This window comes from Fusarium verticillioides, chromosome 3 (assembly GCF_000149555.1).
Source record: "Fusarium verticillioides 7600 chromosome 3, whole genome shotgun sequence".
In the NCBI taxonomy this organism is placed as follows: Eukaryota; Fungi; Ascomycota; class Sordariomycetes; order Hypocreales; family Nectriaceae; genus Fusarium; species Fusarium verticillioides.
This window is the reverse complement of record NC_031677.1, coordinates 4,037,381-4,057,955: the sequence shown is the minus strand read 5'-3', so window position 1 is coordinate 4,057,955 and position 20,575 is coordinate 4,037,381. Positions and strand designations below refer to the sequence as shown.

At 49.8% G+C, this 20,575-nt stretch overlaps 8 protein-coding genes across 10 annotated transcripts; 3 read left to right on the top strand and 5 right to left on the bottom strand.

The window, feature by feature from the left end:
* Positions 1–344: 344 nt before the first annotated feature.
* FVEG_15672 (hypothetical protein) lies at positions 345–4,773 on the bottom strand. Of its 3 annotated transcripts, none has more exons than XM_018904863.1 (3): positions 2,720–4,773; positions 2,317–2,661; positions 345–2,269 (listed from the first exon to the last, which is right to left on the bottom strand). In XM_018904863.1, exons 2-3 carry the CDS (start codon positions 2,460–2,462, stop codon positions 559–561), a joined length of 1,857 nt encoding a protein of 618 aa, XP_018750740.1. In that variant the 5' UTR covers positions 2,463–2,661; positions 2,720–4,773; the 3' UTR covers positions 345–558. The 3 variants fall into 3 exon arrangements, with proteins under 3 accessions (XP_018750740.1, XP_018750739.1, XP_018750741.1); XM_018904864.1 differs by having other exon boundaries at positions 347–2,269; positions 2,317–2,667; positions 2,720–3,410; XM_018904862.1 differs by having other exon boundaries at positions 2,317–4,773.
* Positions 3,861–4,616, top strand: FVEG_05574 (hypothetical protein; the record flags this gene model as incomplete). The annotated part of the gene is made up of 2 exons (XM_018893826.1): positions 3,861–4,259; positions 4,317–4,616. 2 exons carry the CDS (start codon positions 3,861–3,863, stop codon positions 4,614–4,616), a joined length of 699 nt encoding a protein of 232 aa, XP_018750742.1.
* A 634-nt stretch (positions 4,774–5,407) lies between the features above and the next one.
* Positions 5,408–9,796, top strand: FVEG_05573 (hypothetical protein; the record flags this gene model as incomplete). The annotated part of the gene is made up of 1 exon (XM_018893825.1): positions 5,408–9,796. The coding sequence occupies one exon, from the start codon at positions 5,408–5,410 to the stop codon at positions 9,794–9,796; it is 4,389 nt and encodes a 1,462-aa protein (XP_018750738.1).
* Positions 9,797–12,221: 2,425 nt separating this feature from the next.
* On the top strand, positions 12,222–14,068 carry FVEG_05572 (hypothetical protein). The gene is made up of 4 exons (XM_018893824.1): positions 12,222–12,570; positions 12,654–12,701; positions 12,769–13,477; positions 13,529–14,068. The coding sequence occupies exons 1-4, from the start codon at positions 12,510–12,512 to the stop codon at positions 13,680–13,682; spliced, it is 972 nt and encodes a 323-aa protein (XP_018750737.1). The 5' UTR covers positions 12,222–12,509; the 3' UTR covers positions 13,683–14,068.
* On the bottom strand, positions 13,909–15,328 carry FVEG_05571 (PTK9 protein tyrosine kinase 9). Its single transcript, XM_018893823.1, has 3 exons — positions 15,222–15,328; positions 14,591–15,174; positions 13,909–14,536 (listed from the first exon to the last, which is right to left on the bottom strand). The coding sequence occupies exons 1-3, from the start codon at positions 15,238–15,240 to the stop codon at positions 14,141–14,143; spliced, it is 999 nt and encodes a 332-aa protein (XP_018750736.1). The 5' UTR covers positions 15,241–15,328; the 3' UTR covers positions 13,909–14,140.
* Positions 15,329–15,963: 635 nt separating this feature from the next.
* FVEG_05569 (hypothetical protein) lies at positions 15,964–16,948 on the bottom strand (the record flags this gene model as incomplete). The annotated part of the gene is made up of 2 exons (XM_018893822.1): positions 15,964–16,699; positions 16,743–16,948. The coding sequence occupies 2 exons, from the start codon at positions 16,946–16,948 to the stop codon at positions 15,964–15,966; spliced, it is 942 nt and encodes a 313-aa protein (XP_018750735.1).
* Positions 16,949–17,448: 500 nt separating this feature from the next.
* Positions 17,449–18,512, bottom strand: FVEG_05568 (hypothetical protein). The gene is made up of 3 exons (XM_018893821.1): positions 18,383–18,512; positions 18,148–18,335; positions 17,449–18,101 (listed from the first exon to the last, which is right to left on the bottom strand). The coding sequence occupies exons 1-3, from the start codon at positions 18,411–18,413 to the stop codon at positions 17,841–17,843; spliced, it is 480 nt and encodes a 159-aa protein (XP_018750734.1). The 5' UTR covers positions 18,414–18,512; the 3' UTR covers positions 17,449–17,840.
* Positions 18,513–18,894: 382 nt separating this feature from the next.
* On the bottom strand, positions 18,895–20,518 carry FVEG_05567 (hypothetical protein). Its single transcript, XM_018893820.1, has 3 exons — positions 19,988–20,518; positions 19,478–19,932; positions 18,895–19,426 (listed from the first exon to the last, which is right to left on the bottom strand). Exons 1-3 carry the CDS (start codon positions 20,311–20,313, stop codon positions 19,230–19,232), a joined length of 978 nt encoding a protein of 325 aa, XP_018750733.1. The 5' UTR covers positions 20,314–20,518; the 3' UTR covers positions 18,895–19,229.
* Between the last annotated feature and the right edge of the window lie 57 nt (positions 20,519–20,575).

Genomic DNA, 20,575 nt, shown 5'->3' with positions numbered 1-20,575 from the left:
AAAGGGCAAACAAAGTCTCAGTGATGAAGCATTTAAAAGAAAAGGAAAAAGAGAAACACAGCGAGCGTTGCTGATGCTGGAGAGGAAATAAAGTGATGAAGAGAAAGTGGAGGAATGGAGATTCGGGGGTTCAAGGGTCAGGGACGGGAGGGACCAATTGGAGAGGCTGGGGCTAGCCTAGTTGGGGGTAGTGGTCGAGTGCTAGTGGAAGGGAGCTATCGATGTGCCAGGGGCTTTTAGAGGGCGGATTTGGATAACTCGGTTTTGCATTCCACGATAGTCTAGAATTGGAATGAGTATCACGATATCGAGAGGTGAAGGAGGAGGAGAGTGTTGTTTCATCATACGTCAATGCATTCAGTGCAGTATGTATTTGTTAACCGACAGTGGAGGCTTCTGTTTGATCCCCCTGGTCTGCCATCCTGAGGTGGGCTTGTTGCCGTAGCACACCACCACCACATTCTAACCGCCACGGACTAATCCCTGTCCCGTTCAACCACTTCACTTGACTGCGCTTAACATCAATCATAACATCATCATTATCTATCGACCCTAAATTTAAAACGAATACTCCTCGACATGCAGATATATCCCCTGCGCTCCCGTCCCCTTATGCACAGCTCGCTCATCGCTCAAACGACTCACGCAATTCCTCGTCCGTGCCACTATCTCGCGCCCGCCGCAAACAACCACCCCTGTTTCTCCCCAAGCCTGCTCCACCGGCTCGCGAATCATGGCCTCGATGTCTGGTCTGCACGTGTATTCGCGGATGAGCTCTGGAACAGTGGCGGTTGTCTTCCCGCGGCAGGGAGAGTCGCTTGGACAGCCTTTCTCGTCTGGACCGTTTGCGCTGCAGCAGCATCCTGTTGTTGGTCCCTTGACGGGTTGGATGTCGTCTGAGTCGCTTGTGTTTGAGGACTCTGATCGAGCAAAGACCGGGCCTGTTTGATTGGAGCTTGTTATGGCGATATGGATGCTTACACCGACGCCTTTGGCTCGTACCATTCTGCCAGCCTCTTCGGCCCTTTCGACGTAATATTCGATTTCTTGAGATGTTCTCGCAACGAGAATAATTTCAACTCTTCGTGTGCAATTCGACTTTTGCGCCGCCGCAATGCTTTCAAGGATGGGAACAACGAAGCTGGCTCCAGTTGACGCCCCAATTAGTACCAGCGTTTCGTAAATATCCCATTTCGGAGGAACGCCGTATGGCCCCGACACGAAGCCTGTAAGTTCGGACCCTGAATTCTTTGTCGCAAAGTCGTGTAGTCGTTTGGAGAATCCGTTATGGGCGCGCACGACAAGCTGTATACTGTTGCAGCAGCATGCGCCTTCGAGTTTGTGCGCACATGCGATTGTGTATGGGTGCGCTTCGAAGGGTCCGAGACGCGGGACCCAGATGTAAATATGCTGTCCTGCCTTCCACTTGAAGTGTACATCCTTGATGGTAACAACAGTGGTGGCTTGTCCAACGGCACGGGCAACGACTCGATGTCCAAGGTGTTTCATGCCTTGACACTCTGTTCCTTGTGGGCGAACACGGACATTTTGCCAAAGGAGAAGTACCCATCTCAGGGCGCGGTCGAAAACTAGGAACGAAATACTCATCCATAGAAGCCATCGAGCATTCGAGGGAATATGCTTGTGGAGCAACCACAACATGATGATGCTTGTAAGCACATGCTGAGCCACCCAAACCTCATACGAAAGCCTTCGAATGGGAACAATACCAGTGACGACGTTCCAGAGCAGAATTGCCCAAGCTGCAAGTCCATACTTGACGAGCGGCATAATCTGAAGAGCGTAGTCAAGGAATTCAGCGCGCACCCACATAGTCCAGAAGTGAAAGCCATGAACCGTCGCAGTGACAAACATCGTTCGCGCAATCCATCGATGCAGCCAGTTAAGCCTCTCATGACTGCTCCCAATCAAGAATCCGATAACGTTGACCTTTGTCGCCAAAAGGTAGAGCAGCGGGAACTGGGTTAGAGTGACCCAAGCGTTGCGATATCCGATGCGCTCCCAGTAATACACATCGTTTTTTGAAACCTGCCAACTCATCAAATAGACAATAACGACCCAGTAACATGCTAGAACGATGATTCGACCGAGTGGAAGCGGCGTTGCCCATCGAAGGCCATTGATGGGGATGTAATATTGTGGATGGCCCATTTCGCGAACGACGGCGGTTGCTGTTGCCCATGCTTGACTGAAAGCTCCTCGTGGACGTGTTGGATGGTCTATTGACGGATCGCGACATGCTTTTAATCTGGTAAAGTGTCAGTGTGTTTAGCGCAAGGTCGTCAAGCGACGTACCTTTGCTGAGCGTCGAGGTAGTTGATGCCACGAATAGCGGCGAGTGCGCCGACGACACCAGCGATGGTATACCAGTAGCCACGAGCAAAGGCATAGTTGACATCCATCCGCAGGCCGGGGTCATGATGCATGTGGTCCATATCCATGATGGGCTCTGATGCGCCAGTGGCGCGGGTTCGATGTGACTTAGGTTCAAGGGAAGATTCAGACGGCCAGCGTCGTGATAGAGCAAGCGTGTCTCTGGCTCGTAAACAGTCCTGCAATGATGGTATGGTCTTGCGCTTCAGTTACTCATGTTACCTGCAAGCAAGCCAAGTTTTGTTCGAGTGCAAGTGTCCAGTTTCCCTTCGACTGTGTGTCAGGTGAGAATGAATGAGCAATTTGATATGATGAAACCGCTTACGGTGACTGTATCGAACAAGATATCAAAGTCACAGGTCGCCGGGTATGAAAAAGCCCGAGTGCTGATGTTGGAAAAGGTAGTGAAGAAGAGTCAAACCCCGCGGAGTGTGATTGATTGATTGCCAGACGAGGCGAGATACCCATCAGATCGCTTGTATCTGCAACTAACCTCTTTAGATTGGTGCAATCAAGCGATGCGAGCTTGATAGTTTGAGGCTACACCCGGCAGTAGAAACGTCGAACAACGGCCAAATTGCGCATGAAATTACCAAAACTCAAACTCAAACCCTCAACTACCATCTCTTTTTTCAAATCTCCCCCAAAACTATATCCGTCCTATCCGTTCATGCCGAATATCCGATACTTATCACCATTCATTCATCAAACCTTCTCACTGTGATTTCGACTTCCTCATGGTCTGACAAAAAACTCGCTCACTAACACCAGAGAAACTTGCTCAAATAACCTCAGGTCCGTGCACGCTCCCCTTCTGATTGGCTCCTCCACATGTCAAGGACCCCTGTTTTTTTCCCCTGCGAGGTCTAGAACTCTTGGGGTCTAGAAAAGAAACGTGCTCACCACTAACACGGCATTTGGCGATGGAGGCTTACACTGCTAGACTCTGCGGTGGAAAAGTCTCTGCGCTGTTGCAGAATTGACTTTTGTGAGGCGTTGGGTGTTTTGGATGCACGTTTGATGGGGAATTGGCGTGAATTGCTTCAGGCTAGTGAAGATGGCTTGCATTGATGGGAGGGTTCATCATGGGAGCACAGAGCCTCAATGACGTAGCTTTCATGATGGGGAGTTTGCAGATGTTGTGTATTCATGCTGTGAAACTGGAAATGCGTGTGACTTGAGTTAGATATAAGATCTGACTACTACATGAGTCGAAAATGTTATTAACTTAAAGTATTTGAGTTAAATGATCGCAACAGAAGGTCATTTCTCACAACGGGCTGATATCCAACACGGTAACATACACACCTTGTTAGCGAAACACAGCTCACACTAGCTCAGCCTCTCCCTTATCCCCTTGCCGATATCCGCAACTCCTACAAAAGCAGCTCAGCCGCCCACCAACTCCAACCCAGCACAGCTCACTCAAACCACTCACAACACTTATCCCCATACCACATTACAAAATGCGCTCCTCTACTCTCTTCTCGACCGCTCTCCTGTGCGGCATCTCCCTCGCCCACTTCGAAGTCAAGTATCCCGAGACCATCGGTTTCAAGGACGACAACGAGGGCGACTCTCCCTGCGGCGGCTTCACGCCCGACCTCTCCAAGGACAAGCTCGTCGACTTCCACGTCGGCGGCGAGGCTATCGCTCTGCTATCTACCCATCAGCAGGGCAATTGGCTCTTCCGCGTGACGCTCAACGAGAAGGCCGATGGCGATTGGGAGCAGGTCTTTCCTATCGTTCAGCAGAGCGGTCTTGGTGCCTTTTGCCAGCCGCAGGTCACTGTCCCTGAGAAGTATGCTGGTAAGAAGGGTTGGGTGAACGTTGTGTCCTCTGCCGTCGACGGTCTTCTCTACCAGGTATGTCCTTGCTTCTAAACTTAGGTACCTTCATAAGTCAAATGCTAATAAACTCAGTGCATCGCTGCCAACTTCGTCAAGGGCAAGGCCGATCCTCCCAGCGACTGCAAGAACGCAACCTCGGTGAAGGCCTCATTCGTCGACGACGACAAACTCTCCGCGCTTGTGAGCAACGACTCCAAGGCCGACTCCTCATCGAGCGGCACCGCTTCAGGCACTGCTACCAGCACCGGCTCAGCTGCATCCTCAACATCGAGCGATAACGCTGTCGCTGCGCTGCAGGCTTGGTCAGCCAACGGCGTCGGCATGATAACTCTAATGACCATTGCGTTAGCAGGAGGCGCTCTACTTGTTTAAGAAAAAGAAGGACATTGGTTGAGAGCGTTGTATTTTAAATCACACACAAGCAGAACAGATCAGGACGAAACAATTCATTTTCACTGTGTCTGTGCCTCTGAGATGCAGATCACCAACAACATCGTTGAGTCGAGTTTGATGAATCCTGCGTTAGCATCCAACCCCCATGCTCAATGATCAGCGAATATCTGTACCAAGCCGTATCCGGAGAAATACTCCACGCTCAACAGCGAACATCTTTTCTCCACTAGCATCTCATTGGACATCCAAGGGTCTCTGATCTGATGTCGACCGCGACTGGGACGGAAAATCCATATTCACCGCCAGCGTCTCTTCTCTCACTCTGCCATTGATACACCAATGCCCATTGTAACATCTGATTCATATGAATTGTTTCATCTCTGTGCAGTGAGCCAATGGCTTATAATTCGTCGTTCTATGTGTGTTGTGCTCTCTTTTCCCATCGGTAACGCCCTGCGAATAGACTTTTTCCCCATGTGTGAATCGTCCCAGCTCCCGGACATAGCATAGCATAACAAACGCCGAGTTTGTATGTTTTTCACGTCTCTATTGTTGTACACACAGCGTTTGCTTTATTATGCCTCCAATCTCCCAAGCCATTGTATACCTACCAAGCCATTCTAGCGCCCATTGACATCCTACCATCATTTACTACGCTTTCAGTTTCCGTTTATTACGTTACATCCTACTTCTCGCCGTTTATCTTGAAGCTTGATGAGCTAAGAACCTTATCCAGTTGATATAACTTGAAAGTCTGGCTATTTGCCAGTATGGCTGCTGTAGACCTATACCACGCCAGCTTCTCGAAGCAGCTCTTCAACTACATACCCACAGACCAACCATTGTACTCAACATGGGGTACATCATGGCCGAAGCGCGAAGTGGGCGTTATGCTCAGTCTTGATATAGCTTCATGTTCGATACTCTTGCTATACCTCTGCCGAACACCGTTGTCACGTTTTACCCCCCGCTGGTTACAACCTTTTGCAGAAGAACCACCACCATTTCAGCCCAAAAAGAGAAAATGGACTTTCTGGACCCTATGTCTTTTGCTCATCGCCCTACTTGGGCTGGGGCTGGCGATTAGTTCTGCTATCGTTCATTCGCATCACAAAGCTTCGTTTATGGAGCTCGTGCCTTGGACTGTTGCGGCCTTGGTCACGGTTCTGGATAGACCTGTCCAAGCTCCCAAGTTATTGATGCTGCAGTATTTTCTCATGATGGCAACGACTCTAACCCTCAGAGCGATCTACTATCTCAGCTTCAAGGCCAACTCAATCAACCCCTTCGACATTGGACATCTCACCCTCGAGATCCTGGCGATTCTGGTCATCATGAACATGCCCCTCCGAAACCCATTCTGGGGCTCGTCAAATATCGGAAACGCCAAAGCCGCTCCATCAAACCACGTCCGAAGTCCTGAAGATGACCTCACCCTCTTCCAATTCTGGACCATGAGATGGGTAAACCCGCTATCGAAAATCGCCCAAGAACGAGAAATCGCCATCGAAGACGTCTGGCAGCTGCCCTATGAGTTTCAGCACTGGAGGCTGCACCAGGTATTCCGAACGCTCAAGGGCAAGCTTCTCCCATGCCTCATCGAAGCAAACGGTCTGGATCTTCTCATCGGCACGTTCGCAGCTATTCTGGAACGAGTCGCTGAAGTTTCTAATCTTCGTCTCACAAGCAAGCTTTATCAATCTCTCGACAAGAACGACCCCGCAGAAGCTGGACTCTGGTGTGTCGTCATCCTCAGCATCGACACCATCCGCCAAATTGCACGAACATCTTCAGGATGGTACTCCCGCAAGGCCTACGAACGAAGTCGCGGTGAGACATTCATCGGTCTCTTCAGCAAACTCCTCACACGAGCCGTCCCAGGATCTGAAATGACAGAGAAGGACCCCTCAGCAGATACTCAACAAAGTAACACTTCTTCAAACCGCTTCAGCAGGTTCTTCAACAGATGCTGCGGCCGCAACAAGTCCAGACCAGCAGAGAAACCAGCACCAGACCATCAAGCCTCAAACGCAAAGGTAGTCAACCTGATCCGTGGCGATACCTATGAGATATCCCAGCGATTCTGGGAGTTTCCGCGCGTCGTCGCAACGCCCATCAAAGTCATCGTCACGATCTACTACCTAATCGACATAATGGGCTGGCCATCTTGCGTCGGCTTCGGATTCATGGTCATCTTCCTCATCTGCAACTCCCTCCTCGTTCGTCAGGTCATCAAACTTGAGCGTCAACGGACGAGGCATTCTGATCGGAGGGCTCAGGCTGTTGCGCACTTTGTAGAGGCTAGTCGCCCGCTTAAGCTCAATGGCTGGACATCCTCGTGGAAAGATCGTATTTTGAGGTTTCGAGATGTCGAGATGAGGAAGAGGTTTCATATCTCTATCGTCAATGCTACAATCTCCACGATCAATGTCTTTGGAGGCGCAGTCTATCCGTTTGCGAGTATCTGCTTATACACACTCATCCTTGGACGCGGTCTTCCCAACGACGTTATCTGGCCTTCACTACAACTCTTTGCACAGCTCGAAGCCAGTACCCGCGAAGCCTTCGATCTTATCTCTGCAGTCTGGAAATGCACTATCCCCGTTGAGCGCGTCAACAAATACATGTCCGAACCCGACCGAGACGAAGACGCTTTCAGCGGCTGTGAGCCGCGTGACATCGAATTCCACAAAGCAAGTTTCGCACGCCCCGCTACAGATCATCTTGTTCTTCGCGACTTGACCCTCAAGTTCTCAACGGGTCTGACTGTTGTGCGCGGTAAAGTTGGCTCAGGCAAATCTAGTTTATTGCTTGCGATCCTCAACGAACTGGAGCACAAGAGCGGTTACTTCTCAAGAGCTGATGAACCTATTTCGTATGCACAGCAGCTCCCGTGGTTGCAGAATAAGAGCATCAGGGATAACATTATCTTCCATGAATCGTTCGAAAGTGAAAGATATCGAGAGGTTATTAGTGCTTGTGCACTGATTCCTGACTTCGCAACGTTTCCTATGGGTGATCAAACGAAGCTTGAGGAGGGTGGTATTGGACTCTCTGGCGGTCAAAAAGCACGTGTTGCACTGGCAAGGGCGGTCTACAGCAGCTGTCGAATTGTCCTTCTGGATGATCCTCTTGCAGCTTTGGATCACGATACAGCAAGTTATATTGTCCAACGGTTCCTCTGCGGACCCCTGGCCAAGACCCGAACGATTGTTCTCGTCACACATCGCGATGATCTCGTTCTTAGACACGCCGATCAAGTTATTGACATCAACGATGGTTACGCCCATGTCCTTACTCCAACGGAACTCAAAGAAGAACTCGACCACCCTCATCTCTCTAACTCTGGCCCTGCTGAAGTTCAACCTCACGAAATGCCCAATGAGCAAGTATCGGAAGAACTTTCAAACGACAAGGGTCTTCCTGAAGAAGTTACCGAGACAGGAGCTATTCCTATTGGCATCTATCTTAGGTACATGGGTGCAGGAGGATGGCACCTGTGGGTATTTCTGTCTGTGTTCTATGGACTATCTCGATACTGCGACATTGCGCGAGCACGACTCCTCGAAGCATGGGGCCATGAATCTGCAAACTTCGAGACGCTCATCGAAAGCGAATATTGGGGTCTGCCTAATCCTAACCAGAACCCTCGCCCATGGCTCTATGTTCTCGCAGGTCTATCAATCGCCCAAATCCTCTCGTACGCCTCAGCCCAAGTCCTCCTGGCTTCAATCAGCATCCGCGCAGCTCAACGACTCTTCAGGATCGCCATCGATAGAGTCAGTAAGGCATCATTCCGGTACCACGATATCACACCTACAGGCCAACTCAAGAACCGTCTCATCTCCGATATGGGCATGGTCGATGGTGGAATTCTCGCACCCCTCGAACAATTCGTGTTCAACCTAGTCGCTCTCTCGCTTAGTCTGTTCGCCATCATGACACATCAGATCTTCCTCGTAGCGGTCATCTTTGTTGTCGCCATCCTGTTCGCATACTTCTATCGTATATATGTTCCCGCTTCACGATGTCTACGTCGAATGGAGATGCGATATTTGACTCCCATCATCGCCAACATTGGAGTCATGCAAGATGGTCTTGTCACAATTCGTGCCCTCAAGGTTGAAAGCCGCTTTCAGAATAAGCACTTGGAAGCTGTTGACGACTTCCAAAAACACGATCACTTCTTCTGGAGTATGACATTCTGGCTCGACTTTAGACTCGGTATGTCTTCAGCTATTATGCGAACCATCCTCGTTCTCTCCATGGTATACATGGGCACGCCAGCTAGTGCAGTCGGTTTTGTTCTTACTCAAACCAACATCGCCATGATTGCTGTTCAGCAACTATGTGAGAAGTTTGCGGCTCTTCAGCTCGATGCTGTTTCGCTCGAGCGAGTTGATGCTCTGAACCGTATTCCCGAAGAACCCAGCGGTGATATTGAGCCTCCACAAGACTGGCCCAGACCGTGCGATAGTGTATGTTTCCGGGATATGTCATTCAAGTACGCTGATGACCTCCCGTCGGTGCTGGACAACGTATCATTCGAGATCCCGGGTGGTTCAACATGTGCAGTGCTCGGTCGTACTGGCTCCGGAAAGTCAACCATCGCAAACGCTCTCCTAGTAACGCAAGCGCCGTACTCAGGCGCCGTCTCCATCGGGAGCATCGATCTCGCCCACATCAACCGTACAGCCCTCCGTAATCGAGTGACGTTCATCCAACAAGATCCAATCCTCTTCCCAGGCACATTACACGACAACATCGATCCAGAAGCCAAGTTCTCCGATCAAGATTGCACAAACGCAATCCATCGCGTCCTCGGTACTGATTGGGGTTTAGAAACCCGCATCGACGCAGGCGGAAAGAACCTCAGTCAGGGACAGAGACAGCTCGTAGGTATATGTCGAGCTGTGCTGCGGCGAAGTGGCCTTGTCATCCTCGACGAAGCGACGGCGTCGATTGATCGTGGGACAGCGGCGATGGTGCAGAGGATCCTTAGGCAGGAACTCAGAGAGAGCACTGTCATCACGATCGCGCATCGGTTGGAGGCTGTGGAGGATGCAACTTGGTGCTTGAGGTTGGATAGAGGGAGGGTGGTTGAGTGTGGACAAGCGAATAATATAGGGAGAAATGCTGGGGAGGCGGCGGATACATAAGGAAAATATGTGCCAGTTACTGCGGTTCTGGCGCTATATATAGATGAGCAGATTGACGATGAAATGAGACATTGGATACTATCCAAATGTATATAAAATGGCGTGTCCTCAAGCGTGAACTGAAAAAGGTGAGTGGGTTTGTTGGCTTTATATGATTGAAGAGTTGCGATAACTCTATAGGGTTCACATTGGTTGCCTGGCTTGACTACAGACCTCTGTCACGGATCATGACAGATGAGGATATACAGTGATAGGCATGAAGTGAATTAGTGTGAATGACCTTTGCAAACAACCACTAGAGTAGTAGTAGTCTGTTTGTAGCTCGCGTCACACGAAGTGTCCGGCGCATAGACCTCATGGTGGCAGTTTGCTCTCACTTCACGCAGATGACTTCATGACCAAGTTGCAGATGAGAAGGCAAAGTTGTTTTACCCCCGTCTTACAAGAATATCGGCAGACAGGATCACACTATCAAGAACATACCAGGCAACTACAAACCACGGCAAACGCTGTTACGTCTCATCCCAAACGTCCCCCATCGTCAGACCAAATTCAAGACTTTGGGGGTTTGCAAGGCAATCTCGGGATGTGGATACAGCACGATTTGTGGTAAGCGGACCAGTCAAATCAGTCGAATTAATCAATGATCTAGGACCCTGGCGGTTGAAGTCACATCCGGGTATAATTTATGACAAGGGACTCTTCCGTTTTATACCGTGTTTTCAAGATCATTATCCTTGAGACGGATAGAAGCCTGAGGCCATTCACAAACAGGTAGAGTAGAGAAGAAATAAATAGCTTCAGAATGCACCGTAGAACAGTAATAGCCGTGAATGTCTAGCGGAGACCTTCCTGGCCGGGTCGGCTACTGTACGACCTGACCTTTTCACCGTCGCGGCTCCGCGAAAGTGGACCCTACCATTCCGACACTCTCTCCGGTCAGGTACACAGCCAATCAAACCTCACATCCGAGTCTCCGAAGCTCCGACCTCGAGCTCCGAGTTAAATGGAAACATGGAAAGGCAGGCATATAACATCGGCATCTAACCGTGCCTAACCTTGCGTTCAAATAATCCTGAATCTTATCGGAACAGCACGGAAGAGTTGATGCTCACAGTTTCCGCGGGGGGGTCACTTATATCCTTTCCCTTCACCGGCAATCGATATCCTCCCTCCCTCTCCTATTTACAGACACGGCATCGTGCTAGAGTCTTTACCCGACGGTGAAGCATTTCCGGAAATTTATTAAAAAAAAAATAGATCTTGGATTTCTAAATAAAAACTGATATGGAAATCGAAGGCTGAGTCCACTTGCAGACCTCGGCAAAGCTCGGTCATGCGCTTCACCTTTTTTTTTTTTTCTTGCTATTGTTTTATTTTCTCCCCTTGACTTGCGGACGATGGCCGTTTGGAGAGGGCGTGAGCCTTGGTCAGAGGTGTGTGAATAGGAATAAAGAGCTGTGGGGGATGATAATTGGTGGTAGCTACCGTTGAAGGTGATGAAAGAAGAACCAATGATACAGAAAGAGTCCCTGTTTGGAGCTCGTGATCATGAATACGTAAATTCTCCCTTCACCTGCGCTGTCATGATACACACGGCTCTGCCCTTTTCTCCTCACGAATAAAGTTGATTAGGTATCTAACGGGGAGAAGAACCCCGCAATATCACAAGCTCGGCAACCCGTCGGTAAAAGAGCATCGACGTCACTTACAACCAAACCAATCTCTCACCGAGCTCGCTCTACAGATTGAGTCATCTCAAGCTCGTGATCACCAAACTTATTTCCTTCAGCGTTCTTCTACAGTTGTAGCATGTGCCACTTCTTGAGAAACAGTCAGAGGGCTCGTTGTTCTCGGCCGCATGGAATGATGCTCTGAACCCTGGTCCTCCATCTGCCCGGACCACTGGTGGGGCTTTGCCTCTCGGTCTAAAGAAACCCAGAGCTGAGGGTCGACGTCAGAGTTCATGGTGAGCGAGAGAGAGAGTTTCTTGTGTTGGTTCTGGAAGGGGTTTAGGGGATAACATGTGAGAGACGATGGGACGGCATCTGGGTTAAGGGTGTGAAGGCATTAATCTACATGCCATGATGAGAATACACTTGGGTCATTAATTATACAGCTCATGAGCATGGTTTTTCACAGATCATGTTAGACATAGAGCAATTCAAGTGAACAATAACATCATATTCACACCTTAATGCCGTGTCTTCAGCCAATTCATTGCCAAGGTATCCTCCGAGGTCTTCCATTTTCTCACCCCCAATCCCGTTCCCGTCCATTCCCCAACTCCAACTTATTTTTCCCCGTAATCTAGCTCTAGTTCACAATGTGGGGTTCTCCGGACTTCAATCATAACCTTTTGAGGTGTGTAAGTATTATTAGACCCTCTACTAGACTCGGTCCATCGCCGACATGGATCGTGGTCATGGCATATGCTCCTCTACTCTTGTCTATTCTTTAAATTGTTTCCCTCGTCCTCCGATTTCCGTCCGCTCTTGTTTCTCTTCTCTCCTCTTAGCCCTCTCTTTCACTTTTTCGTCCCTTGTTCTCTGTCTCGTCTGTTCCTCTTCTCGAAGCTGCCCTTAGACTAAAAGTAAATAAAATCATCCACCGATCCGAACCTCGGCTCTACGAACTCGGCGCAAACCTCTCGGATTTTGGAATTGTTGTCTGAACTCGGCGCAAGATTGACCGAGAGATCAATTCTGTCGCAATGGCTTCAAAGAATGGAAATGGAAAGAAACAGCCGCCCTCAGCGGCTGTCAACCTCATTGGTACGTCGCAGTCAAAGAAAACGTTTCTCAGAGACCAATTCTCCGTGCGCAATTGTACATACAGAAACTAACATGAGTCGCAGCTGGTGGTGGTGCTGGTATGATGGAAGCTCTCGCATGTCATCCCCTCGGTAAGCTCCAGTCGCAAACCCAAAATCTCACAACCACCAAACAAAAATTAACATGTGAAATGAAAAGACACAATCAAAGTCCGCATGCAGCTCTCAAGGCGCGGGCGCCAACCAGGTGCCCCCAAGCGCGGCTTCATCAAGACCGGCGCCGCCATCATCGCAAAGGAGACACCCCTCGGTCTCTACAAGGGTCTCGGCGCCGTCCTCACAGGCATCGTGCCCAAGATGGCCATCCGCTTCACCTCCTTTGAGTGGTACAAGCAGATCCTCGCTGATCCCACAACCGGCGTCGTCTCTGGAAAGGCCACCTTCATCGCCGGTCTCTCAGCCGGTGTCACAGAAGCCGTCGCTGTCGTGACGCCCATGGAGGTCATCAAGATTCGTCTCCAGGCGCAGCACCACTCCATGGCGGATCCCCTCGACGTCCCCAAGTATCGCAATGCTGCGCATGCGCTGTACACTGTTGTTAAGGAGGAGGGCTTCGGTGCGCTGTACCGCGGTGTGAGCTTGACGGCGTTGAGGCAGGGTTCTAACCAGGCTGTCAACTTTACTGCGTACAGCTACTTTAAGGATTGGCTGAAGAAGTGGCAGCCTCAGTATGAGAACACGAACCTGCCCAACTGGCAGACTACTCTTATCGGTCTTGTTTCTGGTGCTATGGGTCCTATGAGCAATGCTCCTATCGATACTATCAAGACTCGTCTGCAAAAGGCTACTGCTGAGCCTGGAGTCAGCGCATGGACAAGAATTACTCGAATTGCCGGAGATATGTTCAAGTGAGTCACACAGTTCGAAAAGAGAAAGATTGATGTACTGACTCTTCACAGGCAAGAAGGAGTTCACGCTTTCTACAAGGGTATCACCCCTCGAATCATGCGTGTCGCTCCCGGTCAGGCCGTCACCTTTACCGTCTACGAGTTCCTCAAGGATAAGCTAGAAAAGAGCAACATTTCCCTAGTCGGAGGCAAGTACGAGGAATAAAGCAGTGGCAACAAACCACGAAATCACCATCATCCGCTGAAGCTCTTTGTTGGGGAACCCTTTCACTCAGAAGGACGAACCACGAGAACGCCAGTCAACATATACCTTGGAAGCCGTTTTACATCGTCTCAGTTTCTAATCAATCCACAGTTCAAGTTGCTGTGAAGGAAGCTGAAGAGTCGATCTAGGATGGCAAGATGAGAGGAGAAGGACAAAAAGAAAAAGAAGGACGAAGAGTATAGAGAGCGGACAAGTATACCATGCATTGGAGTGAAGGGCGGCTTGGGTTCTTATTGCGTGCATGCATCTTGGATAAATACCAGCATTTGTAGCTTGGGCAATTGACTTTTTTGTGTATCAATCTCAACGTTTATCTAACCGCCCCGTTTCAAACTGTTGGCGCTGGAAACGAGCTCGTTTCACCGTACTGACTCAGATCTCACCAACTCAGATCAGATTCATCGACCAGGTCGCTTGGGTCGGCTAAAGCCCTGTCGGGCCGCAACCTTGGGATGCAAATCCTCCAAAACCGACTGCTCGGTAATCTCACTAGGCTCCTCCACCTCAAACTTCTTCTCAAGCTTAAGACCAGCCTCCCGCTCAGCGACCTCCAGCACGGATCGCTTCATCAGGGGGTACATCATTCGGAACTTGATGGACTTGTTTCCGGGTGTTGACGGGCAGGTGTAGAAGAACAGGATGGGGCTCGATTCGGCGCCGTTGTGCGTGTGAGTGTAGCGGTAGAAGGTGAACCGCGGCTCACTTGAGGAGATGGCCTGCGCCAGTTCTGCAATCCCACTTGGAGTGGGTGCCTCGGGGACGAGCTCCACCACCTCGGTCTCGGGGTTGATTTTCTATAGAGGGGTTAGTATATGTGGGATAGATCAGTCCATGGTTCAAGTACTTACCAGCATCGTCACGATTCGGCCTCCGTCCTGGCCGACTTCCTTCAGAGCAGCAACGGCGTCTTCGGAGATGGGCATAGCAAAGTTCTTGCTCAGATGGATCTCCTTGTGGCCTGTTCCTGATCCCGCCTCCTGCTCCGCACGCTTAACCTCGCCCAATTGCTGCTCCTCTTCGGTGAGCGGTGCATCCAGCTTATTATGCGCATCGTGCTTCTCGAAGCCCTTCACGCTCAATTCCTCGGCTGTCGTAGCAAAGATGGTCTCTCGGAAATGTTCTGTTCCCAGCTCACGCACAAAGGTCAAGCGTGTTGAGGCGAATAGCATCTTTTGGCGCACCTTTGCCGAATCGGGGACGTAGGTAATGGCTAGGAATCGAGGAGCGGTGTCATAGCGACGGAGGATAATGTAGAGAGCGGCATCAGGCTTGAGGTGAGGCTCGAGGCCAGAGAGGTTATCGGAGAATGAGCTTGACTTTGAAGGGATCGTAGCAACGGGGACCAGAGCCTCTTTCTCGATGGTTGCGAGGAGACCAAAGGTATCGTCCGACGACAGCAGCGAGTTGAACTGGTCCTGCAGCTCCTGAGAGGCTACAATTGTTATCAGAAGTCCACCGCTAGAGTCTCTGTAGTCTTACCTGAGATTCCGGACTGCATCTTGCCTATCTCATGGGTTGTAGGTGTAGGTTTCGATGTTGTCTTGGGTTGCTCCGTCGTCAGCTCTACCCCGCCACTTTCCCCTGCGTTGGCACTTGGAGCTCCAGTGGGGCCGCCATTCATGCATTGATTTACGTCAGTCTCGACTTGCTTACCCTACATTTATCAAATCCTCTGCTAGAAGACATCTTTTGGCGCATGCTAGGGAAGGAAAACGTCAGGACCTCGATTCTAAATAAACAGTTAGGTAAATTAGCATCACCTTAGGATTACATTTTGCTAAGTTCAGGATACCCTTGCTGAGTTTGTTTTGACAATGTCAGGGTCTGATGCTTTCTTGTTCTCCGAAGCATGGAAGAGACAAATACAAGAGGTTTGGCTGCAGGTTTATAAAAATACATATCTATATGCAGTGAGATCTACTCAGAAATCTCGGACTACGTTGGCATTGAACTCCAGTATCTGCAATTCCAAGTAAAAAGAAAACGCATCATCACGATCAGGTTGACTGCCACAGCAACTTCGGATTTGAAACAATATTCTAAACAGCCTCATAAGCCGTGCATCCTTTTCTCCTCACATTAAGATATTGTACACTGTTGACCTAGACGGCCTCAAGATTGCTTGACATCAACCACAATACCATCCAGCTGCCTAGACATTGTTTCCCTCAGGTGCTTCCAAGAGCATATGAATGCGAAGTTGGATTGTTATACCTCTTCATTAAATAGCCATCATGACCATGAACAGGAGACCGCCAATTGTGGGCAGCATCGACATCCCAGAGCGGCTCGACTTTGACACAGCCACCCGGGTTGGTGTCACGGAGGGGAGAGAGCCCGTCTCTGTCACCAAAGTCTCACTTGTGGGAGGCCCTGTTCGAGACTTGGGCGGGAGTCTAGGCACCTCCCTCGTAGAGTCTGGGGAACTTGCTGCTGGGGCCAGCGGGGATACACTCGAAGGCAGCGTGAGAGTAGACGGGAAGTTGATGGTCGATTGGGGAGGTGACTGCTCAGGCTGGTTGGGCGAGGTGATAGGAGGATCAGATGGAATGGATGTCGACGATGGGAGAGTGACCGATGTCACAGGGGGTTGCTGAACGGCCTCAGTTGACGGTGGGGGAGCCTGAACAACATCACTCTGAGAAAGGGGAACGCCCGGTAGAGGAGACGATGTAGCCACGGGGAGTGCGTCAGAAGCAAATGAAGCCTGTGGAGCCATGGATGCAGGGACATCATTGATAGATATAGGCTGGTTCAACGGGTTCTCTAGCTGAGGCACAGGTTCGGAAGCTTGCAGCTCAGCCGGTTCGATAATGAACAAGTTCGAGATGCTGGGAGTACCCTTGGGGCAGATTCCACCACACATGGGAGAGTTGGGGTCTTGAGTACACGGGTAGTTGCAAGAGTGTTCGTCGACTGACTTGATGGCGTTGACATCATCTCCGCAACGGCAAGCACTGAAAACGTTAGACTTGGTTTGGTGATCATAAAATGACTTACTCAGGAGAAACCGCAGCAAACATGTGGCCGGTGCAAGCGGCCTGGCATGCTTCAGGGGTCAAGATCCCGTTGGGAAGAGGGACTGGGTTGCTAAAGCCGGCAGCGTCAACAGTGGCACAGCCCCAGTACTTAAACTGCTCTCCATAAGATGTTTGGCCAAGGGCAGCCGTGACGCCAAAGGCAACGATGAATAGTTGAGAAAACATGATGAGATGAAGTAGAACACGAAATGAAAGTGAAAGACAAACGAGAGGAGTTTCGCGGTTCAAGTTTATGGCGAGGGTGAATGATCGGAGGAAGATGGAAAGAAAAGATTGAGGGAGGAAGAAGAAGGCTATGAAGTGAGGAAGGACGTTGAGGGCGTGGCCTGCGCGTGGTTTGGGAAGGAGATTCAGATTCAGCTGATGAGGGCAGGAGCCGTGGCTGCACCTACCTTGCCTCGCTGAACTGCGATCACTGCCAAGATCCGTCTTGACTCGAACCAGGAACAAGAGCCCCTCATGTTTGCCTCCAGGGTGCTGCTCAGTGAGCCTGACGATATCTCTAATGGATGAATACAAATAGGAACACAACTTCACCTCGCCAAAGTCACTGCCAGACGCGATTCTAAGTGCCAAGGATAATTACACAAATTTAGAAGAACTTAGGATAGGTTAGGATAGGTTAGTATAGTCTAAGAGAGGGTTTATGCTATGAGCTCGGGTTATTAGGAGCTTAAGCCATGATTAAACGGTGCAAATAAAGTAATAAGAATTGTTAAAAAGGTCCCAAATCGACCATCTATATCGTAGTCTTTTTGAACACCAACTCCGAAAACGCCATCCAATATTAATATTCGTCAGTCCCGCCCATTAGAAGGCCTTCTGCCTCATGACCCTAAACATACGCCTTTTCGAACATGGAACTGAGTATTGTGTCCGTGCCTAATTCTCCGGAGTATCATAACCGAGCGTTCTGGACCCTCTACGTTCTGATTCATCCCCAGCTTAAGGGTACCCACGGGCCAGGGAAATCGCTTTCCACCGATGATTCACGTCCCAGTGTTACCGAACTGTGGTCTGATGGCGATGATTCTCGAGAAGCCGCCCCAATGCCTCTCTAATTTCCAGTCGGGGCTTGCGCTGCTGGTGCTGTCAACGCAGCTTCTCCTTGAGGTTCCCACGTGCCACCGTTCTTCTCCGCAAGGTCTCGCATGGCATTCGCGTCAATCTTGTTGAAAAGAGTAGTGATTTCCGCAACGTCGCGGTCAATTTGCGCCTCCTTCTGTTTGCGATGTTCATCAGCTCTGTCGACAGGTCCAAACACCCAGAGCTCTTTGATCGTACGAGTCAGAGCAAGTAGTTCCTTGATGCTCTCGTACTGCTCCATGTCAGTGATGATCTCTCGTTGACGCGCTATGACTTACCAGTTCGTCAAACTTTCTTTGTGTCCTTAAGCCAGCTGCTGCCATGACATCGGGGTCTCTGAAGTTAAGCTTATTCGCTTGAGCCTCGTAGTCGCCTGGCTTTTCCTTGTCCATTCCATTTACAGTGACGCAATTTATCAAATCGCGGTAAGACCTGAGGATCTCGGAGATGATCTTCTGGTGTTTGTCTGAGCGATGTTAGTAATGTGATAATATGCGGTCAAGAAGATCTTACCCATCAAATTGGAGGGAGTTGATGTATCCATCTTGAAATATGTACTCTCGATAGTACTATTGCTTGAGAGTATCACAGACTTGTAGTGTTTTGATGGATAAGTGTAAGTGTGATTGATGTTGGTGAAGCTATGAATCTGTTGTTAAAGGTGAGCTTTCACAGCAGCTTCAGGTTGAGCTTGGAAGAAGTGGGGGTGGGGCTTCAATTCCGAGGTGGGGGCCCGAGCTTCTGGCTACGACAGCAAAATATTCAGAATAGGAAACATGTTTGTGATCCTCATATGAATCCATGTCTGATTGATACCAGTTTAAAAAAAAAATAGTATAAATTCCATCGAATGGCATAGCCAAATTAATTCCGTATCTATCTCCAGCCCCAGAGGTCTGACCAACAGTATAGTACGGAGTACATACCTTTGGAATGTGACACCTTGGCTTCACGTGTTAACACGAACTCTAAATTACCCTATCTTACCAGTACTCAAAGTTTGTAGGCCCAGTAGGCATTGAGGCTAGTCATTTTTGTGATCTTAGATAAAAGTTAGGCGTTTTTTGCCTTCCCTGACACGTGTATCTTTTGATGGTCTTTTAATTATTCCGTGATGATGTTACAGAAACTCTACTTGGTGCAGACATAACAGATTGCCCAACCCAATCCTAGACGCCCATCCTATAACCAATAATTCCAGAAACCCAAAAGTAAGGAATACTTACGCTTCCCATTCGTCGAAACACTTCCCATGAAAGGCCCCAAATTAAACATGCAGTGCAGACGTTCGAGAAAACCCCCATCATTCGTAAAATCCCTATAGGCGATGCGGATCCATTATATTTGTCCCCTCCTTTATTTATGGCTGTCCTTTCCATCCACGGTTCTCTCCCTTCCATCCGAGCTGGGGCCAACCCTTGGGGAGGGTTGAGAAGGGAGGGAGTGTGTACTGGCCTTCACACTTGTCTGCCTCGCACTTGAGATCGCACATGCCATAGTTCTGGCAATAGCAATCGGCGGCGTTTGGACAATTGACTGCAGGTTTGCCAAAGATGACTGCCAAGGTTAGTTTATTGGTGAGTAACTGTGTGGGGGCATTGAACGTACTGTGCCATGAGTACTCAAGAACTCTGCCGCTGAGGTCATCTCCCAAGGCAGACACAATCAGCCACTCACGAAATCGCACATATTCTGCGCGTGGACGCAAGTGAATGGTCTCTCGGCGAACGGCAAATTGCGAGCAGCAAGTGACGCCGACCTCCTCAGGAATCTCGAGACTGGGAAATAGCTCCTGGAAGGCGGCCTTGTAAACATGGCGGGCGTGAATAGGTTCGCCCTCCTTCGCAGGGGCTTCGTCCTTGATAGGTCGAATCTCAGCAGGACAACCAAGGACCCAGACACATCGCAAGTTGGCATAGCCGACCTTCTTTAGATTATCGAAACGGAAGTTTTGGAGCAGAGGAAGAGCATCGTAGTCGGGGTTGTCGTTGTGCCATTGGAAGCGCTCGGCGTGGTGGAAGACTACGTTGCCCGGCAGGGAGTCGTATCGATCAATGATGTAGCTGCAGACAGAAATGTCAGTATCGGAACTACAGAATTGGGAACAAAAAAACATACGTCAGGAAAACCATGGCCTCGCGACCCTTGTTCATAGGCACAGTCAACTTGGCCTTGTTATCGTCGACCACGTAGATGTTCTTCTTCCATTCAGGGAGATACTCATCAAGCCACGAAACATTTTCATGCTTCATACTTGCGACCACCATCTCGACATCGTTGTCGCCCAGGGCCATATGAGAGTAATCATTTCTATGTTTCCGCGCCGGCGTACTCGAGAGTAAAAAAGTGTCGCGGAAGAAGTAGATAAAGAAGACGAAGAAGACAAATGCGCCGACAGTGTTGGCGCGATTCGTGCGCTGTCGAGGACTCCAATGACCAGCCATGATGAAACAATGGCGGTCGAGATGGGCGCACGGAAAAAGGTAGAATTCGAAAAAAGGCAATGAGCGTTTTGAACGGCGACGGGGGATAAATGAGAGTCGAAAGGGTCGGAGTTTGAAGCAAGGGTTGACAATACTTGAGGTTTTGGTGGTCAGGCACTTCACTTTGTTCTTAGGGGGTCTTGAGGATTATCCCTTGAAGTGGGATGGGGTGACGGGGAGCTCGCCCTTGAATGGAATGGCTTTGGGGCTGCAGAGCCAGACC